This window comes from Struthio camelus, chromosome 2 (genome assembly GCF_040807025.1).
Source record: "Struthio camelus isolate bStrCam1 chromosome 2, bStrCam1.hap1, whole genome shotgun sequence".
Lineage (NCBI taxonomy): Eukaryota > Metazoa > Chordata > Aves > Struthioniformes > Struthionidae > Struthio > Struthio camelus.
In genome coordinates, this window is record NC_090943.1 from 165,632,394 (window position 1) to 165,657,995 (window position 25,602).

General features: G+C 36.5%; 1 protein-coding gene across 4 annotated transcripts in view; it reads left to right on the forward strand.

Moving 5' to 3' along the window:
- Positions 1-25,602, forward strand: part of KHDRBS3 (KH RNA binding domain containing, signal transduction associated 3) — a 98,027-nt gene that overhangs the window by 34,707 nt on the left and 37,718 nt on the right. For all 4 annotated transcript variants that reach the window (XR_011139342.1, XM_068933381.1, XM_068933382.1 and 1 more), the window contains exons 3-5: positions 3,961-4,077; positions 9,169-9,315; positions 15,758-15,897. Coding sequence is in view for 3 of the 4 variants with exons in the window: in XM_068933381.1 (XP_068789482.1) it covers positions 3,961-4,077; positions 9,169-9,315; positions 15,758-15,897 (404 nt within the window). In the remaining variant the exon portion in view is untranslated. The remainder of the gene's footprint in view (positions 1-3,960; positions 4,078-9,168; positions 9,316-15,757; positions 15,898-25,602) is intronic.

Genomic DNA, 25,602 nt, shown 5'->3' on the forward strand with positions numbered 1-25,602 from the left:
TTTTAATCTGAGCATCTATTCTCCCTGAAAATTCTGCGTACTTAACTGGCCTTCTGCTGCATAGTCCTCAAAAGGTGAGACTGTCCATTGTTTCCATGTGGATATGTTAACCTTGCCTCCTATCTAACAGCTCTTGGTTGCTTCTTTGCTACTGTATGTCTCTTCCGGTCTGAGATCTTTTGTCTTGCTAAAATCTTGAGTGTTAACAAGCCTAGTATCTCATGCTAAAGCTAGTGATGTGACATGGTTTCTTCTGTTTTAACCTTCCTAATAACTATAGTTTTATCTTGCAGGTAGAACAAATGAGACAGCCTAAATTGTCTGTTTTATGAAGTAACTTGACCAGATAGTGAATCTCAGGAGTTGTTTAGCTTCTGCTCAAGGTTAATTGTGTATTTGAATTAACTTCATTTATGTTCTTTACAAGCTCCTGTATAAGTTAAAACAAAACTGATCTATTCTGTCTTGACACGAGAGTATTACTTGGTGAGACAAAACCATGTGGAAACTGCTCTATGGATTGCAGGTCCAGTCAAGTCTTAAAATCCAGTTGTATGCAATCTTGTTATGAACTCTTTAGATTGGTCCACCTCTTCAGACTCCTTTGAGAAATGGCTGTGATATGGGGACTGCACTTGAAAGTGTTTAGGTGAGGCTTGGAAATGCTTTGATAGGACTGTCTGCGATCCTGTTGTAACTGGGTTTTGTGCTATGAGCCAGGATTAAAGGGAAGGAAGATCAGCATTTTTGTGCAGCCTCATAGGCCATGAGGCAGCTTTTTGAGCTAGGATTCAGTTTCAGATTAAGTCACCTATGTAGAAGTCCATAAGGATGCTGGATAGTGAACTTCCAGTTAGTCGAATGAGATCTAGTAAGGTAGGTGTTAGAGTAACTTTAATATGCCCTGCTATTTGTTCAGCTGTAATACCTCAGCTGATTCTAGGTCAATTAAAGCTTTTTAGCTCAATATTTTGAGTAAAAATATCTATTTAAAAATGACATTACCTTATAGAATATCTGTGACTTCTCCACGACAAGAAGTCATGGAGAAATTACTATTTTAATCATGTGACTAGTTAGAAATAAATTTTACACAATAGCTTAGTTCTGTGTGGATTTCTTATACTAGGAATGGGGGACAAGAATTTGGGTAAAATTGTAGCTGATGTGGAAGAACAGGCATCAGCTGTAATACCAGAAAACTGTTGAATTGATTTACAGTAATGACAAAGTTTCGTGTTGAATATGTTCAGAGATCTACTACTGTGCGATGAGAGTGATGTGGAGGAGATAGTAATTTGATGTGGTGTAGCATAAGTGCTTGAGGTACTTATCTTTCTGTAAAAACCTTGTTTTTTGAAATGAGTAAGAAAAATCTTGAAGTTCTTCTAAGGGAAGTGTAAGGGAAAGTACTCTTGACTCTTAAAAGGTAGCTGTCTGTATTTTTTTTCTTGTTATTCTTGAGAAACCATTAGAGAAAGCTAATATGCCAAAAAGCTTTCTGTGGCTTTGACATTGGCTTGTAGGAGCTTTACAGTAGAGCATTTGGTCAAGCATTTATTCTGTCATTAAGTATTTTAAGCTGGATGAAGCATTCTCTGCAGACTTGTCTTGGTGGGGATAAACAAGGATTACTTTTTCTGTTATATCTCTTTCTGTTTAAACATACTGTAGCACTGGCATTGATTCCTTTTTGCTGAAATTCATACGGTAGATAAAATACTCCTGAAAACGTTTCCATTTATACACTTCCTTTGTAGCGGTCTTCTCCAGAACTGTTCTCAGAATAATTTCAAGCAGTGTGCTGGTAAGAAAATATTTCTAGATTACTGTTGAAGGCATATTTTGGCAAACCCAAATTCTGAGGAAAAAGGTTAAGTAGGTTTCCCTAATCTCTATTGTACTATATCTATGCAAATTTAAAATAAGGCTTTATGACTACATGAAGATGGAAATCTACATGCGAAAATGATTGTTACAAAATTTTCTAGTTTTAGTACAAAATCTTGGTACTTCCATTTGAAATATGGGTATTTCATAGTTACACAACAGTTAAAAGTAATCTGTCAAAGAGGAATTCATGCTTTCAGTATAGTTCAGCTGCGTTTGTAAGCCGGTGGACACCATGACCAAGAGATTTTCTTAGTTGAGGAGCTAAGGTGGTGTTGTCTTTAGGAAACAGGGTGGTGTTGACACTTCATGCTGTAACTTCAATGACAGACGGAGGTGTAGGTGTAGAAGGATGTGCTTTCAGTGATAAAAGATAGAGCTGTTAGGAACTAAGGAGAAGAATATCCCTTCCTAAATCTCACATAATCTTACTCAAACTGTAATTTGTATCTCGTGATATTTTGATATAATTCTGACAGATTTCAGAGGGTGTCACTCATCACTACAGTTAGTGACTGGAACAATAGCTGATGTGACGTTTCCCTATCTTCTCCAATCCTGTTCTGTTGTTCTGGATCTTGATGCTGTTGCAGAGGTGGCTTAAACTTACAGCTGTGGTCTTCTGCTTCCTAAGGCATATTTGGCATATCCTTTGGAGCAGTACCAGAAGCAGCTTTCAGATAGGGACTTTATCATATTTATAATACCATCAACCAAAATAAGTTCCTGATTGTTACCTAAAACATCAGAAATTCCTTTGACATATAGACTGTCTCTGATTTTAACATAGGTGATTTATCCATGTTATAGAATAATTTGCATGGCGGGCATTTGCTCAGAGTACAGGTGGTCTATAAAGATTTGAATATGATAGCTTCCGGACCACCTTGGGTATGTATACCTTTGAAGAGATGATGACTTTTGGTGGTATTGGAGTTTTGTAAGGCAGGTTTTACGTACACATAAAACATTGAACTTCTTAATTTAATTAGAATAATACAGCTGGAATAAACTGGCTTTGGGGCTCTCAAGGCTCCTATTCTTTAGTTGCTTTTGTTCCAAGGTGATTTTTTCTGAGAACGACACATTTGCAGTGGAATGCACTTCCTTTGTTGCAAGTGTGCACTTTCATTTGTAAATTTTTCCGTTTCTTTTAATGGTTGAATGGTTAAATTTGTTAAGTGATATTCAGCGCCATTACACATTTAAATATGTGCTTTCCTATTCCCAAATCATTGTCAGCTTGTTTTGAGTAAAATTAGATCTGAATATATTTATTAAAACTAGTGATTAGAAATTTAGACTATGTCAGACTGGGTACTCAGCACTCAAATAGATCTGCGTACTGCAAATGGAAACTTAATTAGAAATGTATAGAATATCTATTTATGTTCCTTTTCCTTTTTTGTTATGGAGGGGTTTTTGAATTTCTGACTTTAGCTTCCTTCCCTTCTAAAGCCCCTTCTGAGCTGAAAGAGCCCCAGGCATTCACAAGTAGCCTCTGTTTCAGTGTTTGTTCCTGTGACTAGAAGTGGCAGTGTTTAATATGCTTCCTTGTTTTTGTGGCACATCACTTCATACCACTAAGATTACTTAAGGAGAGGAATGTTATGATTATGAACCCCAACTGGCTTTGGTAAACTTGAAGGTAGTAGGGGCTGGCGGCAGCCAAGAAAACTTGTTAAGGGTTATAATTCTTTGAGACTGAATTTATATGCTTGCGTTCTCTGTCCGTTTCTGATTGCATAGGGTATTTTGTATAGGTTGCTGTATTACTCCATAAATCTTTAAGGGAGGATAAGCCACTTGTGTTTTCCCTCCAGAGATTTGGTTGCATCTGAGATTGCTACTGTTCTTATGATTATGGACATGCTAACAATTGTTGCAAAGTTGAGCTGAAGTCCTAGTAACTATCCTACTCATTTGTGTTTAATAGCTATGAAATTTATTATCTGATATGACTGCACCTACAGCAAAATGGTTTAGCAAAAAATTTCCCCTTTTGCATTCATTTTTGATGGTTAAAAGTCTGTTGCAATGAGCTAATGTTGGTTGTTTTTTTTCTTACAGTTCAACTTTGTGGGAAAACTCTTGGGTCCACGTGGCAATTCTCTAAAGCGCTTACAGGAAGAAACTCTGACCAAGATGTCTATTTTGGGAAAAGGTTCTATGAGGGACAAGACGAAGGTAAAAAGACCTGAAAATGTTAATGAAGAGTGAAATCTGAGTTTCTTAACTTCCCGTTCACCTCTTCTGGGGAGGTGAACAAACCCTGTGACAAAAAGGCGGGGGGGGGGGGGGGGCACAATTATAAAGTATAGGATATCCTAATATTGGTTAGGTTAATACAGAATTGTTTTCCCTATGGAGTCTGCTCTTTGTAGACTCAAAATATTAATACTATGAGCTGTTCTCAGGTCCCCTCTCCTCCAACTAAGGTTCCTCAAAGTAACTGGGGCGTTATCAGAAGCATGATGTAACTTTTTCTTGTCCAGCTTGTAATGAGTAATGCCAGGTGAACACTGTAGGTGTTTTCAGTTTTAAAGGGAACTGACTTTCAAATAGACCTGAATGAACATTCATTTTCCTAGAAAATAAGTGTGAAAATAGCTGAGGAAAGGAGACGGCAAAATATGAATAGAGGGGAAAAATCACACTTGACTATTTCTAGATGACAAATTGTGATAGCAGTTGAACAGCATAAATCAGTTCCTTTTCGTAGGAGGCATTTGGTTAGGGTGGCAATATCCATTATGTGTAGTGAAATAAGTCTCAGACCAGATTTCTAACAGACACTAACTGTACATTGGTGAGAAGATGGCATGGGTGACATGACAAGATGTACATGTACGTAATGAATTACATTTTATTATTGGGAGCACTCCAAATGATACAAATTAAACATGGAAAATAAAATATTCTTAAACTGTAACTGCATCTGTAATTTAACTTTGTAATCTGAAATGTTAAAATATTGTGTGCTATAAAGCTGAATGATATGCATATGTAAGAAAGACTTAGAGGGCTGGCTAGCTTATTTCCTAAGTTTGAAGATATTAGTCAGCACGGTTCTCCATGAGCAAAATGAAAATGTTTAAACTATTGATCAAGAACTTGATAGCTTCTTCCTGTTTGCCAGTTGGCATATGTGATATTACCAGCTTTAAATGTATAATGATTACCTGAAGAAATGAGGCAGTAAGTCTCAGACTTTCCAAGCAGAATATTTGCAGATCTTTAAGTTTTTGCTTAGACTTTTTGAGCTTTAAGAGGTGCTTGTGGAAGACAGTTAATTGATTCAAAAGGTTGACAAGATGTTAATAGCAAAGATGACTACTTTTTGCAAGTTCTCTAGGGAAAGGTATAGATAAAACAAGAAACAGAATTTTGTCTCTCAGTAAAATCATTTTGGGGCAATGGTATTTCTCCAAGTCTTTTTTGTAATCACTTTCTTAGAACATTCTATCTGCTTACTGATAGATTTGGGTTAAAAACTGCATATTCAGGGGTGCTTTTCTGTATCTACCTGTTTGTTAGTACTTAATTTGACTTCTAGAATGACTTCTAGAGTTTCTTGCCCTCTCTTTTGTCAACTTCTAGGGTTCTATTTGTATCTACTTGTGATAAATATTATCAATATATCTTATCAGTTCTGTTCCTCAGTCCAGATATGTGATTTTTTCAAGCTGTGCTGTCATTTGATCACTGTCTTTTCACTAATGATTGCTCATGACACTACTCAGGCTTTCATGTCTTCTAAGGAGAAGTGAAACAGCAAGGAAGGACCCATTTCAGGGGGATTTTTTTCATTCTGTGAAGATTACTTTTATATGGCAAATCTAAAGAATACAGTTAAAGCCTTCCAACACAATGGGATGTTTCTGCTGTTATCTGTAGTTTGAGACTCCTATGCCTTTGAGGCCAGTACGGGTCTCAACAGTTTCAGTATTCTGAATATGAATGGCTTGTAAAATCTTAAATGAAACTTGACTTTTTAGAAAACTTTAAAAAAGTAATATATTAGCTAAGCCTAAGGAAACTTAGAGTCTAAATCCAAGGTGATATAGTAAAGATGAAAATGAACAATACCATGAGAGGTACTTTGAGAAGTACTCAAATACTGTATGTAAAGCAGTAGACTTCTAAACTGGTATCTAGTTTTTGATAGCTTAAGAAGTGTGAGGGAAAGCTAGCAGGCCTACAGATGTAATAGATTACAGGGTAAAGAACGTTAGCTGTCTTTAGACCTTTGAGCAATGGGTGTTGCTATCTTGTAAAGCTGCTCTTAGTGCTCTGCTTTCTTCTGACCTCTTAAGGGGTGGAATGTGAGAGGGTGCGAGGAACCGAGGGAATAGGGTCAGCTTCCTCAAAGACTGCTGGAGGATCAGTACCGCGGGGATGTATGCCTACCAAAAACATGAATTTAAATCAATCTGTTGAAGCCATGAACTACTTGTGGTATGATTGGCCTTTCAGTCTCAGTGCTTGCTCATGCAGACTTTCTTTAAAACCAAAGGAAGTGGCCATCTTTTAGCTAGCTTGTTTCACATCTATTTCACTTCCATCCTTTCAACAAAGTTTAAGGCAGCTGGAATGCAGCTGCATGAATCTCTAAGATATTTGTTTGATCTCTATTACAGTTGAAGGGGGAAAAAAATATATATGTATTGTTTGGCTGGTCTGCAAGCAAAACAAAGGGCACTCAACGTGGATCAGACTAGCCCAGCCAGATCACATGCTGCCAAGTAATGGAAGGTAGAGCATACTGTGCAGCTAAAACTATTGTTGGCAAGGGGGTACTGGAGCAGGAGCAAGCTGTAGCTTTTGTGTTGGGCATCATGAAAAATAAAAAGGACTGGAATGCTGAATGTATCCCCATGGTTGGGAGATGTGAGAGACAGGGAGTGAGCAGATGAGCTCTTTACTATTTGTATGGTGCTACTGAGAGCTGGGGACACTAGTGTATTGCCAAGCCATATTACTTGAATGTAAAGCAAGTTATTTTAATCAAGGCAAACATTGCCAAAAAGAAAGCAAAGCAAAAAGAAAAAGTTGAAGTTTACCTATGAAAAAAATGGAGACTGCTCAGAAGTTATGTTTTGTTAAAATTGCTTGTTGAAATCTTTCACCAGCCACTACATGTGAAATTGACTTTTTCTCTATTCCTTGTTGTTACTGCTATGCAAGTTTATGGTACCTTTACCTTTTCTTCACTCTTGAATAATTAATAGCTTCTGTTTCTTGAGAGGCTTGTCCAAAAACTAGCTGATCCTAGCTGAATTTTTTTTTATGTTTACATTTCTCATTTTCTTACTGTTGCAGTTCTTTCCTGTTCTTTTGGATGCCTCAACTTATTCTGAAATTAGTTGCCTGACAATTTCATTTGTTAACATTGCAGCATGCAATGGGTTATAGGGTTTATAGGGTTTAGTGCTATAAAATTATTTCAGCTTAGTGTGATGATGTTTAACTCTGTGGCAGCTGGTGAAAACAACAGCACTGAACTGGTGGTTAATAACACTAGGTGGTTAATGGTGGCTACAAAGTGTCTGCAAGTAGATTCACCTGTGCCAGGTGGCCTGAGAGGAAGAGTTGATCAGACAATATGATTCATAAAGCCCAGGAAAAGAGATAATTTCTTTAATTCTTTTTAATTCCCTGCACATCTAACTGCTCAGTTATTCTGTCTTTAAAAAAAAAAAGCTGGGGTGGGAAGGATGCTTAATAGCATATGTGTATATTAAAAGATGAAATATATAAGGAACTGAACTGATGAAAGCATAATTGCTTGCAGGGCTAGATGATTTGTACATCTTGAATAACTGCTTAAAATATTTAAGACTTGCTATTAAAAGTAAATATATTTAATAGCAGTAATGCTGGTATTAGGGATGTTAGGGAAATGAGCTCTTTGTTCTTTGTGTTGACAAGATAATGGTTATTTTGACAAAATCTAAGTCTACTGACTCTGGTATGTTAATTTTCTTGCTCGAGTACTTTTAACAGCTAACCAGATTGTTCTAATTTTTTTAACTAATTTATTGAAATAGTCAAGTGTGCTAAATATGACAACAAGAGTGTTAGTTGTGAGAAGCAGAAACTTGTCATGTATGAACTCCAACCCATAATATAATGGGGAGGGGGAGAGATTGCAACTGTCATTTAAATTACTTAAAAATTATACCTTCAAAGAAGCGTAGTACTTATCTGGTGCTTGTTAAATGTGATAAACAGCAGAAAATAATTTTCTTAAGGTAGTATTATGTTGAATTCCTAGATTACCAGATCTCCTGTCTAGTAATACAGTGCAATTGTATTGTACAATGCTTTGGGTTTGCCGTGCTGTAAGTGGTTTATTCCTGTGTTGTCCCTATCACAAATACATAGTTTATAAATATTATAGACACACATATATTTAGATGTACGCATGCATATAAGTTTGCATATATATCACATATATGTGACATTATATAATCTATCTCTGAAACTAGCAAATTGTATCCTTTAGGTTTGTGAACAATTTGCATGTGAATGCAAATATTTCAAAGAACTGAACTCTTTACATTGAAGCCATTGTTTCTGCAGTCATCTTAAAGTCGGTTGGAGGAAGCAGAATAAAAGAAACTTCTGAAACTTTTTGCAATGTCCTCCCTACACTCTCCTTAAAATACTATGACGTGCTAGTTTTATATACAGGCAATGCACTAGCCTGTTAAGCAGATACTTATTGTGTGGTAGAAATGTCAGTGAGAACAGACTAACTGAATCAGAGTTGCTAAAATGTACAATAATATTAAGAGAATGAAATAAACTTGGATAAAAATCTTGATGTGACATGGAATATTAGATTAAATCTGTTTCTGAAGGCCATTTATCTTTGGGAAAAGTGTTCCAGTTTCTCCCTGGAAATAATATATGTTTGTATAAAAACAAGTGCACTCAGGAAAACTGAGGAGTTTTTTCCTTGTAGTACTTTCTGTATATGAGCAGAGGTTGGTCATGTGTCCTGTTGTGTGTTGCCAGGCACGTATTATAAATAGGCAAACTGGTACTATTCTGATATTTTTAAATCATGATTGTTTTGCGGTGTACCAGAAAGATACGTTATAAATTTTTCAACTGTTGACATCTGGATATAAATACAAGTATATGTGAAAGCCTCCAAAACAATTTTAAGTAACATTTGTCTTATGTGATGCTCTGTTTAAAATGAGGGGGGAAAGCAGCAGCAGCAGCAACAAAACAAAGAAACAAACAAAACTTTTTCTGTCCTCCTAGGAAGAAGAGTTGAGAAAAAGTGGTGAGGCAAAATACTTCCACCTAAATGATGACCTGCATGTTTTAATTGAAGTCTTTGCTCCACCAGCAGAAGCATATGCCAGAATGGGACATGCGTTGGAAGAAATCAAGAAGTTCCTCATCCCTGTTAGTATTTTTTTCTTAAGAACCGTGGTACTGAGTGAACAATTTTCTAAGTTCCTTTATCAGCTTTGAATATAATAACTTTACAGAGTAATAAATAATTCAACGTGTGTATTTATCCTTAATGCTTATTGAAATCCTTATCCTAATAATTTGATATTGCTGTATGGAATCAAATGCTTTCAGTTCATATATAAGGCAATATTTTTCATTAAAAAGGGCACTGAACTTAAAACTGGGGACCCCAATTTCTGTTGTTGTCTGTAAAACTAACTTACTGTCTAATAATAGTCAGATCATACTGCTTCAAGTTTTTACATATTACTAGGTCAATACATAACTACCCCCATCTGCTCTCATCTCGTGGTATGACCTTAAAGAGCTAATTTATTCTTACTTAACTGGTAATGTGCAAAGTATTCAAGTTTACAAATGATTGGAAAATCTATAAGAATGTGGAAGAATAACCTTTAAGACAAGTCTTTTTTCCCCTCTTACCTTATATGTTGAAGCATCAGCATAGGCTTTTGTTTCAATAAGAGTAGGCAAATTTGCAGTGGTAATATTGCTCCTGCACTTAATCCTGAGTTAGTAGCCAATGCTGAGAATCAATATAACTTCATATTCTATCTTTATTTCTTTCATAAAGCTAATGATGATACTTTGGATATTCTTATCGTGCTTATTTTTGGATGTGTACTTGAGGAGAACTGGCAGTTCTGAAGCTAGTGCTCTTACTCTGCTTCGGCTTTTGGGGTACTCAAAAGTAGATTCCTGAATAGGCAAAATAGTAACTTGAGACCTGCAGAGAGTTCAAGTATACTTGTGCAGTACTAGAGTTCCCTCTTATCCTGACATAGAGAAGTCTAAATTATAAAAAATCCTTTCCTGAAGGCTGGAGTTATATCTTGTTCCCTGAGAAAATAGGTGGCATCTTAAATATAAGACCCATGATTGGGCCAGTGTTTGCATTTGGAAAAATGGGGAAAAAAATTCCAGTTTCTGTAGCTGCTACAATTAAGAACAGGATCACTCTAATATGACTTTCAGCTGTATGGGTAACTGTACAGCTTGGATGTGGAACTCATGTTTGGGTGTATAAAATGAAATATTTCCAGTAATAATTTGTATTCTGTACTGGGGGTTTGAAGAGACATTGATATCTTAGGTTTTCTAGTGTCTAGCATAGATTCCTGTTTTCTCGTATAAGGAGCAACCTTGGCTACTTTGCAGTGTTAAACTGCTTGCAAGAGTCTATGCTATTAAGAATTGTAGCTGAGGCACTAGAAGTAATATTACTGGTTGTGAAACTCCTGAGTGCTTAAGCTCTCCAGTAGACATCCTTCTATTGTTATGGGTTATCAGATGAATGAATGCGGAAAGTATGCTCAAAGTACAATGGTTTGGTTTATTCATTATTCAAATCCATTATTATTTTACTGTTTACTTCTATTATTGTTAAAATGATTGTTAGATTTCAGGTCTCTGAAATATGAAGGACCTAGGTAAGGGAACCATATTACTACTATGTATTTCTGAGTGACAGCGGCACTTGGGTATAGACACCATAACTGTTAAGGACTAGTTGGAAACCTATTATATGGCTATGTTAGCAGGGACTACAGCCCATTAGAGGTAGAACTGCAGTTCCTACCCAAATGAAACAGTTGGTGCTGGTGGCATGGCAGCACTGCTGCTGCATTTTGGGGATTTTACTTTGGACTAACTCTAGTCTAGATACATGAAGCTGGAAGTCCTAGAGTGACTGGAGTTGGTCATGAGCTTCTTGACCATTTCTTCTGGCTTACCTTTGTCTGAATGAAAACTAGTTCATATGCTCCAGCATTACTCCATGACATGAACCAAAGTACAGGAAGTCAGGATGCTCTGGGTGTTCATTTAGAAATATATCCTAATGCAAACTAAAGCATTAATGTGGATGCACTCAGACAGTTGACATTCAAAGGAGTGTCATGACCATTATGTTCAACACAAATAAGCACACATTGGATCATAACTTTGTCTAGAGTTTCCAGATAGCTTTTGTTTTGATATGTATGAAAGGAGGTACATAAATGTCCTCCTGTTCAAATATCCTAACTGGTTTGATAGGGGACACCCAACAGAATATTTGTAGGAATACTACCTTGTCATAGTGTGGAAGGTTGCTGTATTTACGTGTAGACCTTTGTTGTTTATGCTAGGATTAAGTGTGAAGACTTAAATATTTTTCAGTAAGAGATGGTGAAATTAAGGCTGGCTATTCTAGTGAACAAGCAGCTGCTTTCTGTTTAGTTGAAAGTGTGCTTGATTTGATAAGAAACCTTATCTGTGCACTGGAAATGAGGATATGTATGTGAATCCCCCCACCTCTGCATCAAAGGTCTTTAATTTTTCTTCACTGAGCTTAATTCATCTGATATAAGGAAAATATACTAATCATTAGGTTTTGATATATTAGTTTAACAGTAATATATTTAGTTAAAGGCGGCTGACAAGAACAAATCCATCTGTTGTACACTTCTACTGCTCAGTTTTTTGATCCTTGCATTATCAGTTTAGCTCAGTACAGTAAAGGTACATGAGCTTCTCTAAAATGCAGGATCAAGGCAATACTACCTTAATTTTCCTTTGATTTTTTTCAAAGGTAGTCTTATTAGAGTAGTTCTAAATAGCCTTAATTCCTTCTGCACCCACCACCTGCCTAGGTGCAACTCCGGGAGGCAATAAGAGCAGCTTTGTCCCCTCTGAACTTCCATTGGGTTAACTGCTGAGAAACACAATTTTATTTTCTGTAATGCCTGCTGTGGCTTTCTTAGCAAGCTATTGATTCTTTCAAAAAGAAAGTTCTGCTATCAGTCTGTATAATTGAGCTTTGTAATATGTATATTTACTTTATAGTGGAAGCTAGCTATGCCTTCCAACAGCATTAAGTGCTGATCCTAATCAATGAATATTGTAGAAGTTGTTCAGTTTTCCTGTCAGGTCTGTATATACAATCATATTTGCTAGAATGTAAGATACAAAATATCCTTGACGTAACTGACTTATTTAAAAAACAAACAAAACCCTTAGTCTCTCTTCTCAAATCTTTCAGATCCACAAACAAGAACCTTTACATTGAAGTTCAGTCTTAAGCAGCTGCAACAGTGTTGAAACCAAGACACACACAAGCTGACTTGAAGTTTAATGCAGTCAAGTGTGTTTATCAAGTTGGCTTGTTTCTAACCTGTCTTGTGCAGGTAGAATTGTTTGTTTCTTAGATTATATTTTCCCTTTAAAATAGGAAATTAAATTAGCAGTCTTGCCGGACTGTCTTTTCTGCTTAATTTTTGAGTAGTGGTAGTTATTCTTTTGACAGCTGCAGCATTAACTGTTTTGTGTTATTGGTTAGCTGAATTATTTTCCTTGTCTTTAAAGCTATGTGTACAAATACTTTTGCGAGAACAATATGTACTGGTAAATTTGCATCATCATGGAAGCTGAACTTGCAGGTTTGTCATGTACTCTGCCTTGCTGCCTGCACACATTCAGAGTTTGTAGGATCTGGTGATAAAATGGCTCTTAATGGTATCTGGAAGGACTGGTAGGTTTCTGGAGCTTGCACTGTTTTTGGCAGGCCAGAGAAACTAAGGTGAGTATAAAGGTGGCTGGAAAAACCTAGGTGAAAACTTAATGCTTCACTGCCAGGATAGAAAGACATACTGCATAGGGTTCTGCAGAGATCTATCCTGACCTTAAATAAAAGGAATGTTTGTTAATGTTTTGGTGATCAAAATTGGAAGACAATCTCTAAAGGTATAGATGAGGTATAGAGAGGACCTTGTTCAACATGCATAAGTGCATGACCTGTTGGGAGGAGGAATGATCCCTTGTACAAGTCCTAGTTAGGTAGTTCCTACAGAAGAAAATCCTCAGTGTTCACAGATTGTAGTCAAGAGAGCCAGGACATGTTGCTGCAGGACAACATGCACAAAATAAAACAATAGTTCAGTTTATTCACTTTGAATTCCTCAGCAATGTTTGACTGAAATGTTAGTCTCCTCTTTCTAAAGTGTATAGAGAAGATGGGCAGGAGACCATCCTGTCTTCTAGGTGAAGAGAAGGCATTGTTGTGTCTCCTAAATTTGCCCTGAAGTGTGCTGTTTTTCCAGGAGTGGATAGCCATAAATAGACCATCTGTTAGCTTTAATTGAAGAATCCATTTCAGAGCCTAATAGATTAACACCACTACTTATCATGTCTACTTGTGGTGGTGTTTCCTTGTACTGGCCTGTCACTCTATATCCTCCTGCTGCCTCTGGCCTTTGTGATAAGGACAGTCTCTTTTCTGTGTTTCCACATAGTGGAGTCCTTGCTGTGACTAAGGCTGCTAGGTACTGCTGTAGCGTCCTGCAAGAAAAGGAGGAAGCATCAGGAAGGAAGAGGATCCAGTATGCACACTGGAAATTTAAACACATCTTGTTAAGAAATTAAATGACATATGCCATTTACTTGATGGAAGGTATTTTATTAGGAGCTTAATTCTGAGGAAGATGCCTTGTGGAGGAGTTAGGAAGGACATTTCTATCAAATGCTGTGTCAGAACTTTTGTGACCAAGGTATCGTGTGTTTGCAGTACAGTCTTAACAATATGTTGACATGTTATTTCAAGGTAAAATTCTTCTACCTATACGTAACTTGTTTAAAACTTTGTATTGTAGCCAGAGTGGACATACAGAGTTTTCATATTAGGTCCAGAAGCAGGATATGAAATAGATGTGTGTACAGTAGTTCAGAACGGTTGTAGTTTGACTCTGATAGTTTGACTATATATTGGTCCAGCCTCTGTTTTGTAATTGAATATCTTTCTCCAAAGCTTCAAGTATTCAGTTTGTTGAAACAGTTTAGCCAATTCAGTCTTCTAGAGCTTTGTACTTCTTGGATAACTGTCACAGACTGAGACCAGCAGAGAGCATGACGAGATTACTTTTGCTTGCTTGTTGGTTTCTGCTATTGTCTAAATAGAGAATTATCTTAAATGGGCAGCTGGGAATTAACTTTCAGAGCCTGTTCAAAAGTCAACTGATTGGTAAAATCTCTGTGTAGTATCACACATTTTTAATGCTAGTAACCATCTTCAGGAATGGCATAAAAATGAAAATTTACTCATTTTTATTTGTGGAGGGCTATGGGAAACAGAAGGATTCAAGGCATGAAGCAGCATGGAATTCCTACCAGTATTAATTTTCTTGCAGAGCAGAGTTAATGCTTCAGAATGAGCTGTCTTGTGTAAGACTAACATTCTTTGGCTAGCTATTTAGTATATCAATGCAGATTTACAGAGTAAATAGTACATAGCAGATAAAATCAGGTTTCTGGTAAGAGATAAAGATTCTTTGTTTCTTAACTGGATCGTAAAACGGGTACGATTTGGACGAACCTTTGCAATGGGAGCACTTGCGGGACAATTTTTAAATGGTGGAAGATAAGATCATTTAAGCCAGAATTATCACTTATTTAAAGGACTTATTAATATTTTCAGATACTTAATATGTACGTACACATGCTGAACAAAATAGTTTTTCTTTTGTTTCACTTCTAAAAATGCATTCCTTGGCTGATTTTAAGTGGGGAAGAATGACAGAAAAATAAGCAGCTCTAAAGAGTTCATTGTGACATTTGTTTTATTCCTGTGTAATATACCGGATCTGGAGGTTGGCTCAAGGTCCTTGAAAAAACTCTTGTGTATTTGAGAAGTACTGTATTAATTTCATGTAAATTTCAGCTTTCATTCCTGTAGACCTTGAGAGAAGTTCTGTGCAGAATAACAAATGATGTGTCTCCAGTTTGTTAACCCTTGCATGTTGAAGGAATGGAGATCTTGAAACGCTTTCTTATTAGATAATAGCGTGCATTTTGTATTGAACAAATTCCATTGCTTATTCTCCTTTTTCCATCTCCTGATTTTAAGAGGTAGGCACCTAATCTGTTCCTTGCTCATGAAGGGCTGTTTTCAACTGTATATTTCTTCTGCGCTGCATTGCAAGGCTGGACAATGGGAATTTCACTGCTTTTAATGGGCTATTTTTCTCTACCCAAAACAACTACAAACCAGATATCAACTCAGAATATGGGACCGTGATTCATCTGCCCCTTTTTTCCTTCCTTGTCTCCTACCCCAGGTCATCTACAGCATTGAAATATTTGTAGTTTAAGTGGCAAAGCTACCTGGAGGTAAACATACTGTGCAGATGAAAAACATGACCTGAACAAAAACTGTAATTAAGACCCATTTTGGGGGGAATTTTTGGCTAAATGATGTTCATAGTATTGTTCTACCTATCTCTTAAGCTTTCCAATGGCAGGTTCACCTTCTTCATTTAGAAGCAGTGTTTGCTGGTACTAATTTGATGTGGTGGTTGAATAGTTTTTCCCCCTCCCCGCTACTTCCCTTCTGTTTTAGGACTACAATGATGAAATCAGACAGGCACAGCTTCAAGAATTAACGTATTTGAATGGTGGTTCTGAAAATGCAGAAGTTCCAGTTGTTCGAGGAAAACCATCTATTCGGGCAAGGGGAGTACCAGTTCCTGCTTTGTCCAGGTAAGTATCTCAGCTGCAGTGCAATTTGTTTTGAATATGTGTATTTTAGGCTTTCCTTCAAAAATAAAAAGCCAAAAAGTAAGATATGTGAAGCAAATATGGACCCCCTAAGTAGTTTAATAAAAAGGTAAGAGAAATAATCTTGATTCTTAAATTTCGCCTGCAGTTGGACTGCTTTTGATCTTGTGAAACTTGTTTCTACATTAAGAAACATGTACCTCATAGAAGATGTTCAGCCTTACTGTAGGCGCCTGCTTGACTCCCAGCTGAAGTAGTTGCTCTGTAGGAGCATTTAGGCACTGAAGTGTTTAACTTGGAACTCACAGCTTTGGCAAACTGGTAAGGTCTATCTTTTCTTGAATGATATTTAAATTCTGAATTTCCCTAACGTACGTCACAGTTAATCTAATAAAAAGAATATTTTGTATTGACTGTGACAGTGACCTTTGATAAAAATCTAGCATCGTGGAAGTCTTTTGGAGGTGTAATTTGTGCTTAGGCTCATCTCAGTTGCACTTCACAAAGTGGCTTTAGCGTGATTGAGGAAGAAGCAAATTTGCTGTTGATTTTGGTGTACTTTTCTTTGATGCAGGAGGTGCTCTGTTTTTTACTCTTGCATCCCCTTTCTTCCTTGCAGTATTCCTTCAGCTCCTTTGAGTCTTGAAGTGTGAAAACAACTAAAGTACGTAATTTCTGTCACAGTACAGAGATTCTGTGGCTGCAGCAGTTAAGTGTAGCAGTTTTCTAAGAGGAACAGTTTTCCTTCAGTTTTGGCTATGATTCTCATTAATACAAGTTTCAAAGTTACATTTGAGCTTTTAAAATCAGTTCAAAACAATATTCTGAAATGTATTTTAACTCAGCTCAAGTGTGTTAGAGGAAAACACTGAGGTTTTAGTCTATTTAGAAAGAACTGCTTTATACAGTTATATATATCCTGATTCCTGATGATTGATTGTTAATGCAATGCAGAAGAACCTTAATTTAGAGAATTTACAGTTAGTGTTGATCCTATAAAATTCTTACAAGAATGTGATTTTCTCTAAACAAATTTTTGTTCTTGTGTTCTTAGCTAAGTAACTTATTACACAATGCATCTATACTGTTGCTTTTCTTTTGATGTTCAAAAAACTGATAATCATATACTGAGGTTTACTTCTTTAGCACTGCAGTCAGCCATCCATAAGTGCTGGCAAATTATAGTAGGGGTCTTACTTGCTTTCCTGTAATAAGATTGCTTTTTTTGCTAATTTTACTTAAGATTTGGGTAGCAGTCACATTCCCGGGGGGGGGGGGTCATTAATAAATGTAGTTTTGTTATGAAGGGATGAGCACTTCCACTAGAAAAAAAATTCAGTTCGCACTGAGCAACACTGAATACAGTTCTTTTGGTACTGAGCAGTAGTATTTTTGACAAGATCTTCTGTAAAGGTGTATGTGTTTAGTCAAGTTGTTTGCTTCTGTAAAACACTGGAATTGCTATTGTAGATTTAATCTGCTATCTACAGATATCTCTCTTTGCATTTCTAGTATCCAACTCCTTCAAGCGTTCATTTCCACTTTGGATTATATTCTCAACCACTTTTAGTAGTGGGTAGTCCATAAAACTAAGATTTTAGGTCTCTTTCTCTTTGCATATTTAATACATTGGTATACTGCTTTCTGTTAATGTCAATTTCTTTGCAGATGAGTTCTGTTCTTTATTTTCCATAAATATCTGTAACAGTTCTGCTGCACGTACTGAGGGCTCAGTACAGACACTTGCAGTTCTATTCCATATTTTCTTCATTATTCATATGTTCATAAGCTGGTGTTTGATATAGTTGTTGGTTATTGTTCTGATGGGGTGTTTTTATGACTAAAGTTCTTGATATCTGATTTCCATTACAAAGTGTCTAGTTGATGCATGCTTAATTAACTATTGATAGCACTAAATTTCTAACATAACACTAGTTCTATCTTCTGTGGATTTTGGTAATTGCTTCCTTTTATCTAAGCCTGTGTTTAATGCAAGACATCTAGGCTGCTATGTGTTCCACTATATCCTTTGTAGTTCATCCTATTGCCGTACTACTGTTGGAGCATCTTCAGAGTAAATCTAAATGTTACTAGCATTTGATGTGGAGATGATCTTGCAAATACAAAGTGAAATTGTTTTGTCTTCTGCCTTTTTCATATGATCTAAAGAAAACTGGAAGTTTTTCTCTTTTTGACTAAAATACTCCTCGAGTGGTACTTACAACAGAGCTGCTGAGATACTAAACCCGTTGAGTTAGAGATCTCAAACACGATGTAATGCTGATTTTTTTTTAGCACCAACTGACTTCAGCGAGTAATATTTTCATTGAAGGAAAGTTTTGTTAAAGGCTATGTCTTAGTATGTTAAATAAAACACTTTGAATAACAAACGTCCCTGAGGTCTCCAAGAGAGGTAAAACTTGTAAATGATACTTTGGTATCTTCAAAATAGTCTATAGCCTGAGAAGACTTATGAAATACAAAAATCTTTTTAAAATATAAATTGATCTTACCTCTTTAATCTGTAGAATGTCTTTAAGGTCTCAGTCTTGACACTCAAACTATCCTTGAGGATGTGATAAATGATTGTGTTGAAGTTGCTAATTTTTTAAGCCTTTATATACTCTATTATTCCCTAATAGTTTTACTTAATACTAATCTATGGCTTTTTTGTCCTCATCAGACACTTTGAGACTGGAAATAATACATCTTGCCAAGTGCCGCCTTAAGATGAAATATTACCTGTATGTTTAGCTTCATAAAAAAGTTTTACGTTATGGAAAGCAGTACAGTTCTGCTTGCATATGAAATTCTCATATGTGCACAGGTGTTCCTGTATATGGTAACCAGTTTCCTAATGGCTATGACTTGACAATTTTTTCTGCTATTTCTAGATTATTCCAGATTTTACCTCAGTTTTTTACTCTACAACCAAATAAGATTTCTCTATTAAAAAAAGTTGGGATTTAATGATTCTAGAAGGGTCATCTGCCTTTTGAACTTCACTTTGAAGAACTTAACTTTTCTTACCATTGGTCTTTGGCTTAGAGCTGTTTTCCTTCTGCCCCTCCCTCACCCCCCTGTTATTTTTTTCTTCATTCCTCTTAATACAGTCAAAGATGACCTTCAGATGCTTTCATAACATTCCTGCCTGGAAGCTGTGGGAACTGTGCTGAACGTCTAACCTTTTTAGGCATTACCTTCTCCTTCTGTGCAACAGAAGAGAAGGGACGTGAGAAGTTTACTGCAGTGGAAGTCTAGTTTTCATTCCTTATTTTTTCCATTTTAAGTTCTGACACTGTTCTTAGATGATATTTTAGAGATAAATATATAAAATAAAGGATTATACTCTTTAAGCTTGCTAGCGCAGTGAAATTAAGGTATCGTTTTGTTTAGTACAATGCTGCTATATCTTCTAGCTACTCACTATGGCACATCTCTGGAATCAGTGTTTCTCTTTAATGCGTCTGAATTCCTGTTCAGAGTCAGTGCTGTCGAAAAGATAGGTACAGTTTAAATGTGAACTGAGGCATCTGATTAACTAGAGTCCATAAACAGGCAATGTGTTTAACACATTGATGTATGCCTCTAAGGACATTTTACAGCTATAAAGGTAGCATTTCCTTTCGACAACTTAAAAGTTCCTATTTTATGATTAAGTAAAAATGAGTTTTAAGAATCAGTCAGAATCCTAACTCAAGCTTAAATGCATTGGAAGAGCAGAGTTGGAGGATGGTAGTAGTGAGGCTAAGGATATGAATACACTTTCCTTGCTACTCCCGAGTGGGGTGAAGGGGAGACCAATGCGTGTCATTAATAGCTGAGTTGCTGTCGCTGTTCAGCACACTTTCTAGGTTCATTTAACTTATTACTGTGAAATATTCCGGACCCAAACAGTTGTGCATAACTGCAAAATCAAATGGAGTTCACTCCCCAGATTGAGAGGAAATATATCTGAAAGCAAATGTTTTGGTTTCACTAAGGTGAGGGAAGGAAATTCAAAAGAGCTGTAATGTTTCTTCATGCTTCTCTTAAAGTATTTGACTTTGAGCAGTTTCAGGATGGATAATAACAATGACTCAGAATATTCTAAATGGAACTTCTTTCATGGTTTTCTGGACAAATTATGGGTATATATGCAGCATGACTTCAGGGGTGCATATGAACAGCAGATACAATAGTGTCTTTAAAGATGCAAGCATATGCATTTAAAATTATTATCTGGCTGCAGAACTAAGTTTGTCAATGTTGTGGCTACCATGTTTTTTTTTGTGTGTATGTATGTTTTTGTCTGTACTGTTTCCAAGAGGTTTCAAGCTGTGTAGAGAAATTTCGAGCTTCTCAAGAAGGCTGCCATCCTGCACTGGTGGCCTCTGGAACAGGACTGATCTTCCCTCAGGAGTGTCAATTGAAATATTTTTTCATGGAGCCAATATATATGAATGGTGTAATTAAGAGTTCTGTCTATGCTCACATGAGTGTAGTTTTTTGCTTCCATCTATTTTCTTTTGATTCTTATTTCCATGTATGCAGATTGTGATGCTATGACTGTAATGTCTGAGGACAGATGTTGCACAAAAGCTGTAGTTTGGAACATGCTGAACTATAAGTCAGAAAAGATATGTTGATGACTGATGTAACGTGTTCCGACTTAAACTATTCTGAGTCACCAGATCAAACTTACATGAGAACATGTAAATAATGTCCTCTAAAAGGTTACTATAGCACAAAAAATCTTGGGAGAACAAGCTCAGAAACCAAGAGGAGAGAAAGTATGTTCAGTGTGTCTTGGTTCTTTTATCTTGTGATGAATCTTGCATTTATGAAAATGAAACTTGAACCTATGTATTGCTTTTTACATAATGGGAAATTTTGTATAGGATTGCTTGCTTCAGTGGTGAAATATATTAAAAATGAAGAAAATGTCTAATGAGGAAAAGACAGAATGTATCTATTGTTGGGACCTAGTTATCAAAGTTTTCAATTTTTGCTGTTGATTTAAATAACAGTTCTGTTTTTCAAATATCTAATGTAAAATCTTAAATAAAAAGAAAAAATACTGCTTGAGGAACATTGACTGTAGTTGACTGTTCTCAAAGAAAGAAAATATCTCAACATCTGTAACAAATTATAGCAGTTTATTGAATAGTTTGTCTCTAGAGATAGGAAACTGAATGCTAAAATTAAGGAATTCAAACTATTTCTTCATTGATAATGAAGTGTTAGGGAATTGGTTCTAAAATTTAGAACCAATCCTTTATTTTAAAGTCATTCTTGCATTTACTTTCTCTTCTGGAAGGAGACATGGAGAAGGAGCTTCACATAGCATGAACTAATTTTATTTGCGTTGTTCTTCCACTAAAACAGAAGGTGAAAGCTATGAACTGACTCTGATTGTGACTTTGTAATCAGTACTTTTATTAAACCATTCAGTTGTGCAGTGAAAGAAGAAACTTGAAATAAATATATAACAGAAGATGGAGAAATAGTGATAAATGAAAAAGTAAGGAAGTAGAATTATAGTTGAGGGAAGGTGGTAGGGAGTATGAACTAAGAAGCTATGGTGACTGTGGCCAAGGAGAATGGCTTAGTTTTTACAAACAAATTGCAGAAATAATATGGGACTACTGTAAGTTAGATATTGTAAAATTAATAATTAATGTCAGAGGCAGAAGTGCTAATACTTCTGTAAGGATGCACTTTAGTTGTATAAGCGGTAAAATACTGCATCATTGGCAAATAAGGAGTCTGTTAATAATCCGAATTACTTTGAAATGCTCGGAAATATTCTCTCAGCCTAACAAATAGTATAATACAGTTCTGAGAAGCGTTAGATTTTCGGAATTTTTTCCACATGTCAAACTCTTATTTGGACACCAAGCATTGCATTTTGCAATGTATCAGTCTTAGTTTTTCTAAATTGTGCTGAGGTAGATGCACTTTTTAGGAGTTTTGGTACAATAAAATTTTCCTTACAACTACTGTGCTGTCTTTAAAAATCACACTAGCCATATTCTAACATTTTTGAAAGCTCTGTTCTCCCATTCTTTAGTATATTTATGATAGATGGAGGAGATCACTTTTTAGAAATCAAGTCCTTTGGGGCTTTTACTGCCTTTTTCCCCTGCTCACTTTGTCACACCAAAGTAATAATAAAACTGTTTGTCAGAAAATGAAGCTTCCCATAGTACTTAGTTTCCTTTTGATGCTCCCTTCAAGGGATGCTGTAACCTAATAGTTAATCTAGACTGTGCAAACCCCCCCCCCCCCCCCCACCAAACTCCTCTGGTATGCTGCTTGTGTAGCAAAAGGCAGGGATGTTAAAGGAGAGTTACTGAGTTTTACTTTGTTTTGTCCCTGGGCCTTAGATTGAAGGTGCACTTTTCAGTGCAAAGCCTAGAAGTTAAATTACCAGGCTCTGTGAGTAGAATTCATTCTTAATTTAACCATCTAAATTACCTGTACACTTAATGGAGAAGGGTGAATTTCCTTCACTGGATTCACAACTGCCAATTACCAAATTTTGGGAAATCAAAGCCAAACTGATGATGAAATGGAGAAGTAGTTCAAACTTTCTAATCTGTTTTAGGGCAGTAAATTGAGACTAGGTTGGAGAGGTCTTAATTGCATAAACCATCATTTTCTTTCAAACATGGATGGAGGTGGTGATAATAGTACCTGACTAGTACCTAGAAGCTAGGACTTTGTGTGTTTAAATGCTATCTAACTACTGCAGTATATTTGGTAGAATAATAGGTACTTAAGAAACAAGTTTTCCCTCACCCAGAGAAATTTTGAGAGATTCTGAATAGTATACTGACTTTAGATTCAGAACAATATAGGTTCGTTCTTGTAAATGTAGTAAAACTACTAAAGCCTCCTGTGATGCTTAACTATGATAGAATCATATGCATAATTATGTACTATTTGCAATTTCATAAATCTGAGGGACCACACCTGAGGACCATTTACCATTTTATACACCAATGATGTTTCAAAGTGCTTACAATCAAAGTATATGAAAAGTCTGAAGGTGGACGTATGGAGCATGCATTTAAGTACAGTTTAGCTTATGTGTATTGTTAGTCTCAGTGTTGTAAAGATATATTTATGGGCCTTGGGTTAAGGAGAAGATTCAGAAGACTTCTGAAGAAGAATGAGGTAGCACAGTAGTGAGGAGGGATAACAAAAGGGCCAAAAGGCCCTCTTACTTGAAAATACAGTGAGCAGGTAATGGAGGCTAGCATCACGGGCTGATATAGAGAATGAGTATTTTGATAACGTACGACATGTAAGTTTTGGAGATGACGCTTTGTGGCCTTTAAAAGTGTAGAAACAGACCTATATAACAAAGAGCCAGTGGAAGGATTAAAGAGGGGGCAAGCAGACAAAGCAATGCATTAGGAGATTGAGATTTCAGATTCAGAAGCAGTCTGAATGTATGTCTTAGTCAAAAGAAAAAAATATGTACTAGTATTTATGCTGCTGGTGGTGAAACCATGGATTACCTTTGAACCTTATTTGTGAGTCATGGCAGGTTTTCAGGGCTATTTGAACAAATATGGCAGTTTTCATTAAAACGAGTGGGAATGTGGTGTCTAATCACTGACACTTCAGAAAATTCCAAAATCTACTTTTGTGAACCTGGATTCATGTGACAGTGTCTGAGTGGTGGTGGGGAGGGGGCAGGGATCCTTGCATTATGTTAAACTGCCTGATGTCACCTGAAATCTCCATGCCAAAGTGTTTTAAGTAGATTGAAAATAAAGTCCAGATACTGTTCATATTAAAAAAAAATAAAGCACAGTACAAGTGCAGGCTCTGTTCAAAGACCAGGAGAGTTGGTGATGACAGCTGAAATTTGGCCTGCAGGATGATGTTCTCAGTCATCATGGAAGCAAGCAGTTAAAAAGGACTTGGAGGAACTAAGAGCCATGTTGAATTTGAGTCAATGGTAAGATATCTGTATGAAGGTGATAGAAAAGAGATTTTGGGGGAGGGGGGATGAAATACAAGTAGGAGGATGACTCTAAACGTTAGGAGATGCACAAAGATGTTTGAATTTGTAGGTAAGAGGGTTGTAGATGAGAAAGGTCACAGAAAAGATGCTCTGTGCTGTCTCTGCACAGAGATGGAGAAGCAGGTCATAGATGCCCCTGAAAAGCAGCTTATTAATGGAAGGGAAAGCCCAGGAAAATAAAGTAAGGTCTCCAAAGGAAAAATGAGGCTGGAGCAGCAGTAGTAGAGACAACCTGGAATATGTGGTGGAAACATGGAGAATGTAGCTGAAAACAGGTCATTGGATAGCTGGTGAGAGTGCTTTCTGATAGAGTGCGTGTTTGCACACCACTGACTATGTCTAGGGTCAAAATGGAAGAGAGGGAAGTCTAATTTAGTTCAAGGAACTTAAAAATCAAAGTAAAATGGGTTATATTCTTGCATGTTAGCTTTTTGGAGGGTGGAGCCTTAAACTTAACCCCCCCCCCCCAAAAAAAAAAAAAAAAAACCTTAAAGAAACCTTAGGTGGGAGAGAACTGGAGAAATATATAAATTACAAAATAATAAAGGGAGAGGAAGAGCTGGCAAGACAGATCAGAACTGAGGTTAAATGGAAGTATTAGCAAGGAAAGACTGTAGAAATAATTTGTGGATGGAGGGAGTCAACTGGCGTGGTGCCTGCAGTTCTACCCCAGGAGCTCTGCTGGGTGGATATGAGTATAAGATGACTTTGGGGAGTCGTTGCTTTCGTGAGAGCGGCTGTAGTGGCTCAGACCCAAGGACTATCCCATGTAGTATCCACTTCCTCCTGTTTCATGTCATCTGCTTCTTGTATCGGGAAAGACTGATGAATCATTTCTGATGTACCTTTTCCATTCATGTTTCTGTAGAATTGTCATATTAGTATCAGTTGTCTTTTGTAGTCTGCAGAGCCTTGATCTTTTATTATTATTTATGTATAAGTAGTTCCATACTGTTGATTCTTTAACATTATTTCTGATGTTCTTCTCACTCTTTTATGTTTTTTTTTTTTTTTTCAAATGAGGAAACAGAATTGCAGTAGTGGTCAAGACCCAGGTGTACCATAAACGTATGCAGTAGTGCAGTGATATTTTCTATCTTCTATTCTTACATTTTCTAAAATTTGATTTGAACATTTTTTAACTATTTTGACTGCTAGGCCGATCTTGACATTATAAACTTTTTATGGGTAGTTATAGCTAAAAACCTGTCACTTTGTACACCGTTGGGAGTGTTGTTTTGTTTGAACTCGTGTGTGCCCTCTTTGGTCACTGCTTTGAATTTTGTTTGCAGTTTTCCTTTCCTTGACGTTCAGGTTGGGATTTTCAGTTCCAGATTAAAGAGCTAGGCATCCAAAATCCCATTACAATTTATAGAGCATTACTTGCTACTTTTGTCCTGTAATCTGTCTTGGTAGACCAGTTGAATGTGCTACCCAATGCATCTTGCGTTAAGAAGAGGCTGTAGCACGAGAACCTTATCCAATCTTGTTTATTTAGCAAAAAATGAAATGAATATTTTATGAATGTGTGTATATAAACATGTGCACTAGTGTATTTTTTAATATATAGGTGCATACATATGCATGCACATATATGTTATCTTGCAGCATTCTTTATGGGTAATTTGGTCTTGGACTCTGGCAGGCTTCCTGAATCCAGAGCGTTT